The following is a 17848-nucleotide window of genomic DNA, read 5'->3' on the forward strand; positions in this document are numbered from 1 at the left end:
TGTTGTCTTTTAAGGTGCTGAGAGTTTTTAGGAGACATCTATTCCCCTCACAGAGTGCCTTTCTTTCCAGACACACTGTTCCATTTCCATTTCCACTTCCACCCAAATGGCTTTCCCCCTCCCTGCTGCCCCAGTCATCCAGCATTTCTTCAACATTGAGTCCTCATTCAGCTGATTGAGAGGCTTCTTTCCCCCAATTCTTTTTATACACCCCAATATCTTTTGTATGTTTGCCAACCACAGGAGTCTGCTGATACCCTGTCTTGTACATTGTTGGTGTGGTTTTGGCTACACTTGCACAAGCACTCAAAGGCTTGACTTGGAATCAGAGGGAATTGTATCTGGCATTGTCTAAAAAAAACAGGACAATTATCCCTGAAAGCATGGTATATTATAGTTTAACTCATTCCACTGGTTAATTCCAGCTGATTGTGATACTTCAGGAAATAAATAGGGGATCCATTGTGTTTATCAAGTTGCACTGATTAACAGTGGAATCCGTCACATGTCTAGTCAGAAGTAAGGCTCACTGGAGGCAATAGGTCTTACTCCCAGGTAATTGTGTATAGGATTACAGCCTCAAATTGTACAAGATGAAAAGGAAGCATGAGGTTGAGAACATTAACATTAACAATAGCCACAAGGAAACCAAACTGTAAGTAGGTATTGTAATCGCATAAGGTGCCTATATCAAGGCACCTTCATACATTTGTACAAACTGTTGTTTAGGGTTGTCAACTTTTTAAAGGGATCCTATGCCGCTTAAGGTATTAAAATTCAGGTGTTGAATTTTTCCCTCCCCTGTCAGGGAAGACACAGGAGCCTTGCCATAAAAGGTTGGTGGCCCTGTTATTAATTCTTCCCCATTTCAGTGTACATTTTGTAGTTCAGAAGTTTTCCCAGAGATGAAATGCTTGAAATAATGTTGTCCTTGTTCAGAAAATATGGACATGGAAATAAATAATTATACTACAAACCCCCCAAACATCAAGCAAATTATCTGTGGAGCTCTGCATCATAAAGATTAGAGAGGGTAAACTGGAGTTGATGGTAAACTGAGATTATTGCAGCAACTGAAAGTTGTAGACGAAGGGCGGCTGGACAAATCCAAAGGGAGATTGGATCGCTGCTGCTCAGCTAAAGATGTGAAGTTTGAAATCTCCAATGATACGGAGGAGATGCAGTAAGGAGTGTCTTCAACAAAAACATTGGAAGTGTCCAGAGATGTTGGAAAGACAAAATCAGAAACATCTAAGGAACTAGAAGATGATGAATCAGAGGAGTGCTGAGATGTTAATGTGTTGATGTTAGTGAGGTCTAATGAACCAGAAGAGGATGAGGAGGAGAGATCAGAAATATCCAGAGAGGGTGAAGAAAATACATAATGGAGATCTGAGTCTGAGAACTCATGGCTAGAGAGATCCAGGGAGGCTGGTGATGTGGGAAGGTCCAGCGATGCGGAAGAAGAAAAACTGGATAGGTCTACGGAGACTGTAGAGCTCAGACTAGAAAAGTGTGGTGAGTCGGAAGAGGTGAGGCTGGAAATGTCCAACGATATTGAAGAGCTTCGACTAGAGCGCTCCCAGGAACCTGAGGATCCAGTGCTGGAGAGGTCCAGAGAAATAGATGAGATACTGGAGGAGTCCAGTGGGGGTGAAGAACAGAGACTCGAGAGCTCTGGAGAAGACAAGGAGGCACAAATAGAGAGGCCCAGGGAGGATGAAGCAGTATCACTTGAGCAATCCCAAGACTCTCTGGAGCTAGGGCTGGAGAGGTCGAGGGAATCTGAAAAGACAAATTTGGACGCAAATTCCAAGGAGGCCAAAGACTCAAGGCCGGATTGGTCCAGGGAGGCAGAACAGACAAAAGCAGACTGATCCAGGGGGGCAGGAGGTCCAATTTACAGAATAAGATAAATCCACAAGATTATTTGGCAGTCCAAAGACATTCGGTGTAGTTTCAGCCTTGTCATTGTTTGAGAACTTTTCTTTAGCTAGGAAAACATTAAACAAGAACAATTATTAAAAAAAAAAACACAATTCTTACTTTTATTGAAGTGGACACATCCTATTTCTCCTACTGTTTAAACAGGGGGGAAATTGAATTATTATATTTGGGGAACGATAGAAACAAAATAACAAACAAATAAATAACTATACATATTTCAAGGAATACTGTAATTTATTAAAATGGTCGGACATTTGCAGGTTGGGAAATTGAGTAATATTTCTCACTCAGTCTTATATCCAGAGTCTAGAACAGGCATAGGCAAACTATGCCCTCCAGATGTTTTGTGACTACAATTCCCATCATCCCTAGCTAACAGGACCAGTGGTCAGTAATGATGGGAGTTGTAGTCTCAAAACATATGGAGGGCCGAGTTTGCCTATGCCTGGTCTATAAGGGCAGTGCTCTGATAAATAAATGTTTTTATTGATTATTTCATTTTTTAATTCTTTTTGTAAACCACTTTTGAGGGTTTTTCCCCCAATCAAGTTGAAGAAACATTTTCTGAAATAAATAAAAGTAAAGAAAGTGTGTTGTGATCTGCCCTGTGATCTTCGGATGAAGGGTGGTATACAAATTTAATGAATTAATAACAACAACCATCATCCACCCTTTAAAATTGCCTACAAAAAGCACTTTCCACATAAGTTTGCTTTCTGAGGAGGAGCCTTGCCCCATCACTCTCCCCCAACATCTCCCTTGGGTACCCACTGTATAGCAGATGATTCTGGGAGATATTCTATTGCACAGACTCAGCACATGCAAAATGAATTAAATCCTATTGGGCCTCACATTACCCCATGTGAACTGAGAGGGTGTCGTCTGTTTTAAACACACAGTATTCCCCTGCAGTCATTCATCGCAGGGAACGATTGGGAGTGGTGGTCAGGCTGTCTTTCAGGTAAACATATCTTTCTGTAAAGATCTTTAAAGATTCCCCCACCCCTTTACAATCAAGCGGTAAATAAATTTTAGGAAAAGTAAAAAGCTGCTATTACTAAGCTTCTCATTGAATGAGTAAAGGTAAAGGGACCCCTGACCATTAGGTCCAGTCGTGACCGACTCTGGGGTTGCGCGCTCATCTCGCATTATTGGCTGAGGGAGCCGGCGTACAGCTTCCAGGACATGTGGCCAGCATGACAAAGCCGCTTCTGGCGAACCAGAGCAGCACACGGAAACGCTGTTTACCTTCCCGCTGTAGCGGTCCCTGTTTATCTACTTGCACTTTGACGTGCTTTCGAACTCCTAGGTTGGCAGGAGCTGGGACTGACAATGGGAGATCACCCCGCCGCAGGGATTCGAACCGCCGACCTTCTGATCAGCAAGCCCTAGGCTTTGTGGTTTAACCCACAGCGCCACCTGTGTCCCTGTTATTGAATGAGTAACTCCTGATAAAAAAACTGTTGAGAAACTATAAGCTTCCCAGGAACGTAGAGAAGAGAGTTACAGTAATATATTTTACTGCAATAAGGCACAGGATAAACTATCCCATTTTAAAAACCACTTTAAAGTTGGATTTCTTTATCTGGGTGGTTCAGCAGAAAGAAAGGTCTCAGAGGGCAACACTCCCAACTCTAAGGTGACATTTCTTGTCCCAGGATGTCACCATTGCATTGTCCGGCACAGCTTGTGCCCAGATGTATTTATAATTGATTTAACATAATCAGTTGGACTGAACTCCCACTGAGGTCACTCTTTATACTAGACAGGTGCCTGCTATCCTTCTGTTGCTGGTTAGAGTTGCCTTCCATCCCTTCACACCTGTGAGGATTTAGCTTTTGTGTGTGCTTTAAAATAGTTTTGCAGTAACGACAGCAAAAGTCAAGCCATATCATATGATGGGAATAGCTTTCCAATTATTTCTGTTTGAGCATATAACACCAATCCTGGCTGCCAATCAGTTTCCAGGTCCGATTCAAAGTGCTGGTTTTGACCTATAAAGCCTTAAATGGCTCAGGACTGCAATACCTCAAGGATCACCTCTCTCCATATAAGCCGACCTGGACCCTGCAATCATCATCTGAGACCCTTCACTGTGAAAAGTCTGGAGGGTGGCAACAGGAGAACAAGCCTTTTCTGCAGTGGCTCCCCACTTGTGGAATGCTCTCTCCAGAGAAATACACCTAGCACCATTGACATATGTCTTTAGGCCTCCGGGTATAGGGTGGTATATAAATTCAATAAATAATAATGATAATAGGCACCAGGAAAAGACATTTCTCTGCTCTCAGGACTTTGGCTAATTAACAATCCTTTTAAATTGTGTGTGTTGGGGGTATAGGTTTAATCTTTTTGTTCTTTACTATGTTATGTATTTTTGCTGTTGCTATATTGTAAACTACCCTATGATTCTCAGATGAAGGACGGTATATAAATTTATTAAATAATAATAACAACAACTTATATTTTGGAAGCAATTTTGTATATTAGATGCCTATTGTTCCATCCAGTTGCCTGTAATTTACACACCTTCTGCCCAATATTCTTTAGAGATGTTTAGCATTGAACCCGAGACATTCAGCATTGCAAAGCATGTGATTGACTGTGGAACTATTTTTTCTGATGTCTTGTCAAATGTAGGACAGCAGATAAAAGATAAAAGGAACACAATACAAAAAAGCACTCAAACCGTACACTGTGATGTTGCATTAATCGTAAGTGATGCATTCCGGTGAATTTCTTTATCCGTTTATAGAACACACAATCCGGTAAAAGTCAAAAGGCATTTAAGACCCCATTAACTTAAGTGGAAGAGATTTATGAATGGATCATGGCTCTAATACCGACAGCAACCTGAAAGAGTAAAAATGGCAAACCATCTTTTCCTTCCTGGTGAGAAATAACCTTGGAACGGCTGTTGGAAAGTAGCCACCTTGCTCACGTGCTTAGTAAGACAGAAGAGCGAGCAGCACCCACCAAACACATCACTTATTGTATACATACTACACTAGCTGGTAAATAATTACAGTAATCAGACACATCACCAAAGATCAGCTCTAACAAGGTGAATATCCCATTGGCTCTTTTCTTCTAATTGTCTCAAAGCAGCACATCTGCACAGCTATCTGCTGAAAAATTTCATGCTGTGAAGAAGCATGGGATGCAACTCCAGCCATTAATACAAAGCATATATCAAGGTTTAAGAATAGTACATACCTTGGATAGCTGTGGATTTGCTTGCTTTCCCCTCTGAGGCAAGCCATATTCAGCTGGGCTGCTAAAGCTCTTCTGTACTTCTTCCCACTTAATGACCCTAATCTTTCCGCAGCTCCTAGAGTGGAAATTGTTGCATGCCGATTTAAATACAGGTCATCGCCTAGCAAATCTTTAATGGCTCCAGAACAGCACTCAGCGTGGAGCAGTGGTAGAATACTCATTGAAATCAGCTGGAATAAGCACTCTAGCATCTTCTGTTACACAGAGCAATATTTTTGAAGCTTAAATACACGTAAAATGCAGTTCATAAAACATTCTGTAAACCTTATGAATTCAGCTTCCCAATGCCAGGCTGTCATTCTGCCAGATCAGGATGTTAGTTCTCCACAGAAACATTAAATTGGGGCAGGCAGTACTGCAAATCAGGACAGCGACAGCAATGGAAGCTTGTATTATTTATTTATCATCATCATCATCATCAGTATTACAATTAAGAACATTTGTTCACCACTCTTTGCAGAGTGGCGTACATAATTAAAACAAGACAATCCTTGCCTGCAGGTTTACAATCTAGAAGGCATGACTCAAAAGTAGTGGAGGGAAGAGGGGGAGATGCAAACCCAGCAACCAATTTGAGCTGCAAACAGTTCAGGGTCCCCCTTGCAATGCTTACTTAGTAGGTAAAGGCAGGTGGCTCTGTCATTTCTGCTGGCATAGACTGAACAGGATGTATTGTATACATTTCAGAAAATCACTAGAGCCTTGAAACATTGTAAGTTTGGAGCTTACAGCAGAAAATAATTTGCCAAGTATTGTTAGGAACCACCTGCTTGGGGCAAGTCTCTGATAACTTTTGCCTCTCTTTCCCCTTCCAATAATGCATTATTGCTCCCTGCTCTATAGCTAGGTGGATTCCTCTCTTCATCACCTGTCCTATGTTTTCCATCCCAACCTGTGACATCTTAACCTTTTCTTCCTGCTCCCACTTTACCTTTTAAAATTAACTGCGTACTGTATCTAGGAATGTTGTAGGGCATGTAGAGTCCCTAACAGAGCGATGACTGGGTGTTGCTCTCTTCATCTTTCGACATCAGCTTTTATTTGGAAGTCATTGTAATGGGGACATTGAATTACTTGATGGTACCCCTTACTCTCAAGTAGGACTGCAAATTGGTGGCCTGGATGCAGAGTCCTGAGGTCACCAACCAGCCAACACCAGAGGTAATATCATGAGACTGCGGTCAGCAGTGCGTCTGTTGGAGCAGAGGTGGAGAACCTGTCCCGTCCCCCTCAACATTGCTGGACTTGAAATCTCATCAGCCTCAGCCAATATGGCCAATGGTTAGATGACAGGAATCATAGCATAAGAGCATCTCAAGGGCCACCCCCGGGTGCTATAGCAAAAGCTTTGTCAGCAATGAACCACAACTCTCTCCTATCACTTTCCATCTGCCATTAGACTGGCCGAGCTTAGCATGGTGCCCTCATTTTTACAGGTGTGCAAATGTTCTTTTTAAAATAGAAGCCACAAGGACTTTGATCCAGATCAGGACCATGACACAGGTGAAGGTTCTCTTCTCCCCACCCCCCCACCTGCAATGAAATTTATGCTAAAGCTATTAGCATAAAGAGTGATTTACCTGTTATCTCTGAGCAACCATTCATGAATTTTCTATTGTATCCAGGTTAACAGGAAACAGACAAGATGCTTGTGTGGCCAAATCTCCATACAGTCTTGCCCCCTGTCCATTTCCGCCTTCTGTTTCTTTCCAAATTAATCCCTGCCTTACAGGCCATACCTATGTGGCTACCCTACTGCCATAACATAACATTTTCCTAATGAGACAAGAAGACTGGGATAGGGAATTACAGTGATGACTCATTGCTGATTGTTCTAGTGAAATGTACACTTTGGTAAATTTTAAGAAGGTAGTTTCTGTTGATTTAGGAAACCATAAGGCATGTAAGAGAAACTAATTTGATCACAGCTACAACTCTGATACCATCCTCTTTGCTGCTGTGCTTTTTTCTTCCCTAAAATGAAAAAGTAGCACCTACAATGGAAGAAAGAGGGGATGAGCTGCACATAAGCACTTTCCAAGGGCTGAAGGTTGGGGATGACTTTTTAAGGAGAAGAATATTGCATACACTCAGCATATACTTCAGTAGAAAGAGCATGTTATACCAAAGTTTAGGAACCTCTGCTCTAGACAGTAAAGTTTGCACAGGCTTTTGCCTAATATCTAAGAATTCTAATCTCCATTCCCACAATTCCTCTCAAATTATGAAAACGATCCAAGCAAATTAAAGATAAAATATACAGGCTTTGAAATAATTACTCAGTATTTAAATGCTGTGACCTTTTTTTATCAGAACAGATAGTTACTATGCACCAAAATTAAAACACAGTTTTGAATATCAAACATTGACATTTTAATTAAGTTAAGAACATTCTCAAATATATAAAAAACTGATATGCTTTTACAAATGCAATAAAGAAAAAGTACAAAAATATTTAAAATTTAAATATGCAAGTAAACATTTGTAACCTTAGGCAGATTCACAGGTTTTCTTCCTTCCGCTTTCCCCCATTTGAAGATTAAAGGATACATTTCTATCTAAATAAGCACTCAAAACTAGTGCTAGTTCTGTTTTACTGACATATGCTTATATGGCAGAAAATTGCATGCACAAGCAGACTTCTGTAACTGTTCTCAATATATAAATGAGAAGATCTACAGAATTAGAGATTGCAAAATGAACTTGCAACCCATTAGTTCTGCCAATTACTACTTGGTGTAGTATCTTCAGGGAGATAATAGGCTTCCACCTCTTCAGGCCTTCATATGAAAGGTACCTTATACAGAAATTTTAATTGGCCCTCTTCTACAACAGCATTACTTTGTTTCCACTGCTATTTTTATTTCACACAATATCCATGTTTAAAAAATCTTCCATTTGGGTTTTGTATTCCATTCTCAACTTTCACCTCTAGAAATATTCCCCTGTGAAGAACAGGAAGAATATTGCAATCTCACCATTATTTTAGCTATGGAATTAAAGAATACTAAATGGCAAAATTAAGCAACCTGTCACATTTTGTTCCTTATTGGAGACAGAAGAAACAATTTACTATTTAAGAAATGTTAATAGTCCATGATGTCCTGCTGAGCAAGCATATAAATCATTATGCAATTCATTTAACAATGTTACAGTACATTTGAAATGGAACAAATACTTCTGTCTCAGAGTTTACATATTTATATTACTTCCAGTTTCTTGAAACTGCAAAACCAAAGAATGAGCATATAACAAAATTACATTTTGCAACTGTAACGGTATCTTTTTGAAGTCGATCTACAAAACTAAAATAGTGGATTTCTGAACAAATTTCCCCCCTTAGTTATCTCATGCAGCTTCTGCCAAACTCATAATTTGCCTAGTACAAATCTTTAGCTGGTTAATCCTTCAAAATTATGAAGCATTTCTTAATAGAGCAAAGCTTTAAGGTAAGGGAACAAATGCTATGTGCCACACTTTTCATGTTAGCAAATTGTAACACTCATGACAGCAGCATACAAAGCAGCATTTTAATATAAACAATCATATTTCAAGTAATAACCAATGTTCTGACAACACAAACTACCCAAGCTACTGTACCCAGGATAATTCATCTTAATTTGGGTCCCAAAAGTAACAGAGTCTAGGAAAACCTGAATTCTATCAAAGATGGGGTTAACAATAGATTAACCTTCCAGTTTGTTCTATTGGAGGCCTATTATAGGTTGTAACTTTAAGATACTTCCAGTGTTTGCAGGAACTGAAAGTTCAGATTATTTCAGCTGAAAGTAACACAGTTGAATGGAACTGAGTCCTGCATATTACCTTCATGTATGAACGTATGCAACTTCTCTCCAGGTTTTTAATTTAAAAATCTAATCTACAGTCCTCTTTCTTTTCAACAGATAGAATAAATATTTCCAGCTTGAAGGAAGTTTACAACTACTTGCTTCATATGTTCAGGCCTGATATAGACAAATATAGCTATATTTTATTTCTCCATAAAGGCTGCGGCTGCCATAGAAGACCTCATGTTTCCTCTTGCTGAAGAAGTGAATTCCTCTATTTCGGCATTCAGTTTGTTGATTACCCATTCGAGTGCTTCACGTCCCTGAGAACACACACATCTTGATTAAAAATGTTCTAATTTCCTATCTAGTCAAGAAATGGAGGAGACATGCATTGCAAAAATGTATTTAACATAAATGAAGTAATAAAATACAAGCAGAGCAATTTTATTCTAACATAAAGTTGATTGTCATGGCCTAATACTTAAGGATTTAGTGCCAGCTAGGCCTTGTAATAAACACACCACACATGGCTTAAGGACTGCCTGCTCTAATATTAGACAGCAGCTCTATTCCATGCCTTTCTACCTGGGGAATAGGGTCTTTTCTGTGGAAGCTACCAGAGTTTGGAACACTCTTCTTGGATCCATTAATCAGGTGCAATTTAAGTTTTAGATGCAAATTCGAAAGACTTTCAAAAGCTCTTTGAATTTGAGTTTTTCACCTCCAGCTAAAGAGCTCTTTAGTCTGCAATTCACCTATATACACTTCAGTTAACTATTTAACTGTTAACTGCAACACATTATACATGGGGCTGCCTCTGAAGATTGTTTGGAAACTGTAACTGGGGCAGAATTCAGCAGCCAAGTCACTCACTGGGGCAAGATGGTTTCAGCACATAATACCAACCCTGGCCCAAAGGCACTTGCTGCCAATTAGTTTCTGAGCCCAGTTTAAAGTACTGGTTTTGACCTGTAAAGCCCGATTTATTTATTTTTACCAGAGTCCCTGATATGGATTAGAACATTCATGAATGTATTAGACCCATTGACAACCCAACACTTTAAACTAGCCACCCAACCAACCCACACTTCTCAATCTAGATGGAGCTGGAACCTTCATGCTCCCCACCGTCTACTGGTTCTAGCTCCACATGGTAGTTACAGCCAACTAAGGTGGATTAGTATTATCTCCACACTGCATTATCAGGGCCTAAGTGATTGGTTCTTTGTTTACAACTATGTAGTACACGTACTGTCCATTTGACTCAGGAATTCTGCAAGTTCTCACTCAGCTGCAACAGCACTGCATTGCATGCAAATTCTAAAAGATCTCCATATAATCTCCATAAAAGCTTTTAAAACTCATAAAAGCTGACTACATACTTTTTTAGCATTAGAAGAGATTGTGTTCTCCATTAGTCCTTCCAGGTAACTGCTGACGCTAACCCCTTTCACACAAATCGTTGCTTCTTGGGTCAAAATGGTTCTAATGAAAAAAGGATAATGGTTTACCAATTGACTTCTCAAATTTCTGTTACTATACCATAAAGATATGGAGGTCTCGTACACTTCAGGTAGTGTGGTTGCTGACCTTGAGCCAGACATCTTGGAGAGTGAAGTCAAATGGGCCTTAGAAAGCATTGCTAATAACAAGGCCAGTGGAAGTGATGATATTCCAGCTGAACTATTTAAAATTTTAAAAGATGATGCTGTTAAGGTGCTACACCCAATATGCCAGCAAGTTTGGAAAACTCAGCAATGGCCAGAGGATTGGAGAAGATCAGTCTACATCCCAATTCCAAAGAAGGGCAGTGCCAAAGAATGCTCCAACTACCGCACAATTGCGCTCATTTCACACGCTAGCAAGGTTATGCTTAAAATTCTACAAGGCAGGCTTAGGCAGTATGTGGACCGAGAACTCCCAGAAGTGCAAGCTGGATTTCGAAGGGGCAGAGGAACCAGAGACCAAATAGCAAACATGCGCTGGATTATGGAGAAAGCTAGAGAGTTCCAGAAAAATATCTACTTCTGCTTCATTGACTATGCAAAAGCCTTTGACTGTGTCGACCACAGCAAACTATGGCAAGTTCTTAAAGAAATGGGAGTGCCTGATCACCTCATCTGTCTCCTGAGAAATCTCTATGTGGGACAAGAAGCTACAGTTAGAACTGGATATGGAACAACTGATTGGTTCAAAATTGGGAAAGGAGTACGACAAGGATGTATATTGTCTCCCTGCTTATTTAACTTATATGCAGAATTCATCATGCGAAAGGCTGGACTAGATGAATCCCAAACCGGAATTAAGATTGCCGGAAGAAATATCAACAACCTCAGATATGCAGATGACACAACCTTGATGGCAGAAAGTGAGGAGGAATTAAAGAACCTTTTAATGAGGGTGAAAGAAGGAGGGTGAAAGAGGAGAGCGCAAAATAAGGTCTGAAGCTCAACATCAAAATAACCAAGATCATAGCCACTGGTCCCATCACCTCCTGGCAAATAGAAGGGGAAGAAATGGAGGCAGTGAGAGATTTTACTTTCTTGGGCTCCTTGATCACTGCAGATGGTGACAGCAGTCACGAAATTAAAAGACGCCTGCTTCTTGGGAGAAAAGCAATGACAAACCTAGACAGCATCTTAAAAAGCAGAGACATCACCTTGCCTACAAAGGTCCGTATAGTTAAAGCTATGGTTTTCCCAGTAGTGATGTATGGAAGTGAGAGCTGGACCATAAAGAAGGCTGATCGCCGAAGAATTGATGCTTTTGAATTATGGTGCTGGAGGAGACTCTTGAGAGTCCCATGGACTGCAAGAAGATCAAACCTATCCATTCTTAAGGAAATCAGCCCTGAGTGCTCTCTGGAAGGACAGATCGTGAAGCTGAGGCTCCAATACTTTGGCCACCTCATGAGAAGAGAAGAATCCTTGGAAAAGACCTTGATGTTGGGAAAGATGGAGGGCACCAGGAGAAGGGGGCGACAGAGGACGAGATGGTTGGACAGTGTTCTCGAAGCTACGAACATGAGTTTGACCAAACTGCGGGAGGCAGTGGAAGACAGGAGTGCCTGGCGTGCTATGGTCCATAGGGTCACGAAGAGTCGGACACGACTAAACAACAATGGTAAGAATGGGAATCTGTGGAAGAAATTTAACCACCACTCTTACAGCACCTTTTGTCATTTCCTCCTTTCCATGGAAGTTACACACAACCATGGAACCAGATTGCTGTGCACAGTTCTGCAAGTTTTCAAGGTAATTGTTTGAAGTCAGTTATAGCAATCAAGAGAAAAATGGAAACAAGGAAATGATAATGAGGCTCACTTAGGCAGAGGCACCTATATCCTTTAAAATTAGATAGTAGACAATAAAAACAGAAGAGTCAAGGGGTGGCATGATAATATAACAGGTTCTTATCCTACCTAAAGAGACATTAATATGCCATTACTGAAAATGCCTAGCGCCAGCAATCCTAGCAAATGGGATTACATTCATTACAAGAAAACATGTTAGAAAAAAAAGCTTGTTTTGGTCACTTTGAATGTGACCTACTCACAATCCTCAGACTACAAATTTAAATGAATATCCAGAGCAGTGGTTCTCAAAGGCTGAAGCGCACCTCACTGGTGTGGCAGGAGATGGTGGCAAGTGCAGCAGGAAGATTAAAGGGCAATCACTACTATATTTTGTGAAAAATTCGTGTTCCTATGCAGCTGCATTGTTTGATACTTTCTGGATGTCCCATAACTATATTATGAAGTAGATGTGTTCTATGCTATAAAATTTATCATGTATTGTTAGTTGCTTCTTTTGTTTTCCAATGTCTCAATTAAAAATCAGTGTGGTGCAAGCAATTTTTTATTCTGAAAGCGTGGCCCAGAGAAAAAGGTTTGAGAACCACTGGTCTAGAGCAAGAATGGGGAACCAGATCCAGCCAATGGGATAAAATGGGAGCTCACTTTTAACATTCTGAACTGTGCACTGGCAGGCACATCTCCACTTGTTCCTTACCTGATATCACATATGATGTCAAGAGTGAAGCAGGTAGGTGTGGCTTGGGGAAAATTGCCTCATAGGCCCAACTGTGCTGGGCCTAATTAGGCTTGTACAGTGGAACCTCAGTTTATGAACACCTCGGTTTACGAATTTTCGGATTACGAACACCGCGGACCCATCTGGAACGGATTAATTCACTTTCCATTACTTTCAATGGGGAAGTTCGCTTCAGTTTATGAACGCTTCAGTTTAAGTACTCCGCTGACCGTCTGGAACGGATTAATCCACTTTCCATTACTTTCAATGGGAAAGTTCGCTTCAGTTTATGAACAGGCTTCCGGAACCAATTGTGTTCATAAACCGAGGTACCACTGTAGACCATAGATTCCCCAACTGTGGTTTAAAGTAAAACTCTGAAGAAATCCAATTACTTACTTTTCTGGCTTTTCAGGATGCGGTTTATAGATTAATCTCTCATCTACTGACACCAGATTTGTAAACGAAATCTAGAAAAAAAAATAATTTATATAGTAAAGTTTTCCTGTTATAAAATTCAGTAAGAAATGTAAAGGGCTGTGCACTTATGGCATCTGAAGCCACTACAGCTGGGGCACAGTATTTTCATGATATTACAACAGTCTTCTCTAAGGTAGACATTACTAAAAAAAACCTCAGATTACATCACATATAATGCAGCAGGAACTGGAAACAAATCCTTGATGCTAAATGTTGCCAGAGTCACAAAAGACTGTCATGTTGACAGTCCACAAATAAGTACAAGTCAGTATAACATGGCACAAAAACATCTGAGAGAAAAGTTGCATGTTGTGTGTACCACTAAGAAGTGTCTCCCCCGTTCATTCAGCTTCTGAACAAGAAATGTCAGAACAGCTCCACAAAAAATCTAAGTACGTTTTACATGTTCAAATAAAAGGCTACCAAATAAGTCTACAAAAAACTTCCAATAGATTTTTGCATGCATGAACTAAAGTGTAAAGATCAAACAGTTTTATTAATACTTACATTACTAGAATTGAGCTCCAGTACTTTCTCTACTGGGTCAACTATGGAGTGTTCTTGTATATATGTCCTTGTTCGACAAGCACCAATAAGCTAGGAGAGAAACATCAGGCATTATATATTTCAGGACTATTTTCATTATCAACATGAGTACAAGACAGGACAAAGTTTAAAGATATCTAGTCAGATCTTGAGATGTATATTCAATAGTTGCCAGTTTAGTGCACATGGCTTATTGTTCCATTTCATGTGCCTGAATCACAATCTGATTTCTGCTCCTTGTATTGTTTTTCCTCTGTACCTGAACATTATTGTAACTGTAAAGGACTTCTCCACTTCTTCCCTTTCCTTATTCGTGACTAGCTGAAAAAGCCTAAGGCTCATGCAGTCCTTTTCTCATAACAGGAAACTGGGCTTTCTGTTACATCTGAACAGAGCCATTCACTTAAACCCTCCCCCCAAAACTCAGATACTATTGCTAGCATTCATTCTACACATTATCTATGCAGGATTTACCCTACAGTTGGAAAAACCATGCTGAAAATGGCAAAATTATGCAACACTCTTACTGTGACATTCTGATGTTTTAGCAATCAGTTATTTCTTAGTAATATTTTTACCTGTTACCAACAAGCTGCTAGGGTCAGTCACATCATGCCTGTTTCTCAATAATTGAGAACTCAGTCAACTGCTTGGTTTGCATGTACCTAGAATTTACAGCGCAACAAACCATTGTATTATGAAGCTTGACTTGTTAATGAATTTCTATATTTAATATTTTTCTGGCTGAAATTAAAATGATTTAACCAGCTGAATTTATTTATTTTAATTAAGTGGGAACACTCAGGCTATCAATCAATGCAAATGAAGTGGATAAGTGCTTCCTGAAATATGCTGACTAGGACATGATGGAGTGGACGACACAAAGGGGGTCTGACTTCTGTAGGAGGCAACTGTTTGGAGTGCTATTGGATTGACGGACTCTCACTTTATTTATTCATTAAATATACACACAGATTTATCAAATGCATCAGCTGCTATTATAAAATGCTAAATGAATGGACAGCACCTTTCAACAAAGTCACCAGTTCCTTCCAGGTCTAAATACAATGTAATTATGGTGTAAATAAACCCAACAGAAATTACTAATTTGCACCCTGAACATTTCAGGAAAATCCAAATAATGTATTGTGAAAGAGTGAAATGCAAAGCTAACTTGATCCCCAAATAACACTTTCAGAGAAAGGTCATTGCACTGTATTTTATAAAAACCAAGGTCAAATGCATGTAATTTCAAAGAAAGTCAGATATTTGTCCTGCATCCTGATTGGACACGTACTGATTTTACAATTGATGGCATCCCCCATTCGGTACTGAGCAACCTGTGGCTATGTAACTTTCCACTGGTATCTACATGCCGGTCTAGAACATCTACTCCAACCACACTGGGATTCATGGGATTTGGATATTTCTGCATAGCAGCTGTAGTAACTGTCTCCCAAGGGTGGCTGTCAAATAAAAACAAAAATGAAGATACTGGTAAGCACTTTTTAGTTAGTTACATTGGAATAAGCTCTGCAGATAGTCTCAGATTTAGCTAAGAACCTGAGCCAACCAGTTCACCACATACTACTGTCACGGAATTCTCAAGGAATTCTCTTTCAAGTACTGTACATATAATGTAAACTGTGCAAAAAGCATCATAAAAATAAGCAAAAATGAAGAGTCTCAAAAGCAGCTTAAAGATCAGGTTGGTCACAAAAGAAAGAAGAGTACTGTACTACAAAGCCTAAGCCACAACTCCAAAATAAGATACACTCAAATTCTGGGAGAATCAAGGCACAGCCCCGAATCCATTTCAACCCAAATGCTGCTTGGATCCTTGGACTTTTATAATGAGCAAAAGAAAACTCAATAAAATCAACACACGGCCAAACCTAGCAACTGCAGCAGTCGGTGAAAAACATGTTTTTCAAACAGCAACTGCTAGAACAGAGCATGGCTAAACACGTGCTGCCTGCACAGAATGAAAGGAAGGCCTTTCACTGCTTGCAGAGGGGGGGAGGCGCCTGATGCAGTTCTTCAGCACCTGTTTTCCAGTCTGCATTCCTTACATTTCTTATGGCGGGAGACACCATAAGAACATTGCAGAAGAGGACTTGGCCATGGCAGACCCAAGAAGGTGGTGGGCTACCATCAGCATAGAAAATGTGGACAAGAAAATTGCACTAATCCTCAGGACAGTTGCTTAGCCTCAGCCACATGGGAAGACTATGCACTGCAAAATCTGATGTAATGCTTCTTCACTGAAATATGCATCCAGTGGAGTACCTGTGAAAGAAACAAAGAAGGAGCCCACTTTTCTTCTGCTTTCAATTCTTCCTCTTAAAACCCATATTGTTGCAGCTTTTTTAAATAAAAAAGGGGTGGGGGTGGGGGGTGGAGAGAAGGACAAGAGGGAGGAGATGGGTGCTGCTGCTACTATACCCTCAAACCAACCTTGGTGATGGAAAAGAGTTGTCAGCAGCGCCAGAACACCGATAATAGATTTTTTCTTTTTTTTAATGCCCCATTTGAAAGGTTTCCATAGGTGACCAAAACAGAGCTGGGGACAATCAATTAGCGACGCTGGGGAAATGGGGGCAAGAGAGGGAGAAGCGCATGCACTTCTGTGGGGTAGTAGGAACCTTAACCCCCCCCCCCAAGATTACCAGACGCCCCCTTGCCCAGTGCAGCTGTTTCGGGGGTGCGTGTGGGATAATTAGGGGATGGAGCGGGAGCCCAAAGGTCAGCGCGCCCCTGCGGCTCTCCACCCCCTAAATGAAGTCAAGGCCGACCGCGCCTTGCCCCAAGGAGTGTGCTCCTCGGGTGTCCCCTCAGAGGCCGAGTTCCCGCTGCGCCCACCACCCCACAAGCTCAGGGGGGAGGGCGCCCAGCGCCGCCCACTCCCCGCTTTAACCCGGCATCTTACCGCCCGCTACTCACTCGAAGGTGTGCTCAGAGGTCCAGATCTTCATCGCGGCGGCCGAAGGAGAAGGAAAATGGAGGCGGCGGGGGGGGTTGCCTCTCGGCAGCCTCCGTTTCCTTCAGGCGCCCCCCGCGACGCCCTTCCGAGCCGCCCGCCCGCCCAGCCTGACTGACGGATCTGAGAAAGGACTGAGGCGGAGGGGGAGGGGACGAAAAGAGCCGGGTGACCGTTCCCCCTCCCGCCCCTAAGTGCGCCTGCTCCGCCCGTGAGGGGGGAGTGGGAGGGGCTAAGCACCTAGGGAAACGTCTGATAGGGCGGCGTCCTATTCACCGGCTGGGCGACGTCAGAACTGAAGCCATCCTTCCTTCGGCTACCCTGAGAGCGAGGGGGGCCTCGGGCGCCAGCAGCGCGTGAGCCGCAGCAGCGCGCGTGCGCACCATCCCAACGGTTTCTACGCGCCGGGCGCCCTCGAGGACGCGCCCCCTCCCATTTTGCTGAGGTCCTCAGTGCTGCATTGGGGCAGGGGGAGCGCCTGGCACCACCACGATTATGTCCCCAACTGTAGTATTTTAATTTTATTTATTATTATATTTGTATCCCACCTTTCATTCAAGGAGCTCAAGGTGGCATTCTTTCACCACTCTTCACCCCCCCCCCCGCCACAACAACAACAACCCTGTGAGGTAGGCTAGGTTGTGCTACTGTGACTGGAGTGGGGTTTTTAAGGCCTGGATAAGAAAGATGATCAGGACGCCTGTTTGCAATAAAAATGCAGGTAATAGTGTTTCCCAATCGGGGGGAAAATGAATAGCCCCAGAAGCAAGGGTGGTGCAGTGTCAGTTTGATGTTGG

At 41.6% G+C, this 17848-nt stretch overlaps 1 protein-coding gene across 2 annotated transcripts; it reads right to left on the reverse strand.

Annotated features, from left to right (window-relative positions):
* Positions 1-7508: 7508 nt before the first annotated feature.
* Positions 7509-17168, reverse strand: PRELID3B (PRELI domain containing 3B). Of its 2 annotated transcripts, none has more exons than XM_035121970.3 (6): positions 17015-17168; positions 15369-15537; positions 14033-14122; positions 13445-13515; positions 10397-10499; positions 7509-9334 (listed from the first exon to the last, which is right to left on the reverse strand). In XM_035121970.3, exons 1-6 carry the CDS (start codon positions 17044-17046, stop codon positions 9215-9217), a joined length of 585 nt encoding a protein of 194 aa, XP_034977861.1. In that variant the 5' UTR covers positions 17047-17168; the 3' UTR covers positions 7509-9214. The 2 variants fall into 2 exon arrangements, with proteins under 2 accessions (XP_034977861.1, XP_060133303.1); XM_060277320.2 differs by lacking the exon at positions 17015-17168 and adding an exon at positions 16529-16652.
* Between the last annotated feature and the right edge of the window lie 680 nt (positions 17169-17848).

Source organism: Zootoca vivipara, chromosome 7 (genome assembly GCF_965207765.1).
Source record: "Zootoca vivipara chromosome 7, rZooViv2.hap1.1, whole genome shotgun sequence".
Lineage (NCBI taxonomy): Eukaryota > Metazoa > Chordata > Lepidosauria > Squamata > Lacertidae > Zootoca > Zootoca vivipara.

Coding starts and splice junctions, on each gene's coding strand:
- PRELID3B (XM_035121970.3), bottom strand. CDS start 17,046: ATGAAGATCTGGACCTCTGAGCACACCTTCGA. Junction 13,516..14,032: donor TGGAGCTCAATTCTAGTAAT/GTAAGTATTAAT, acceptor TTTTTTTTCTAG/ATTTCGTTTACAAATCTGGT. Junction 10,500..13,444: donor CATCCTGAAAAGCCAGAAAA/GTAAGTAATTGG, acceptor TTTTTTCATTAG/AACCATTTTGACCCAAGAAG.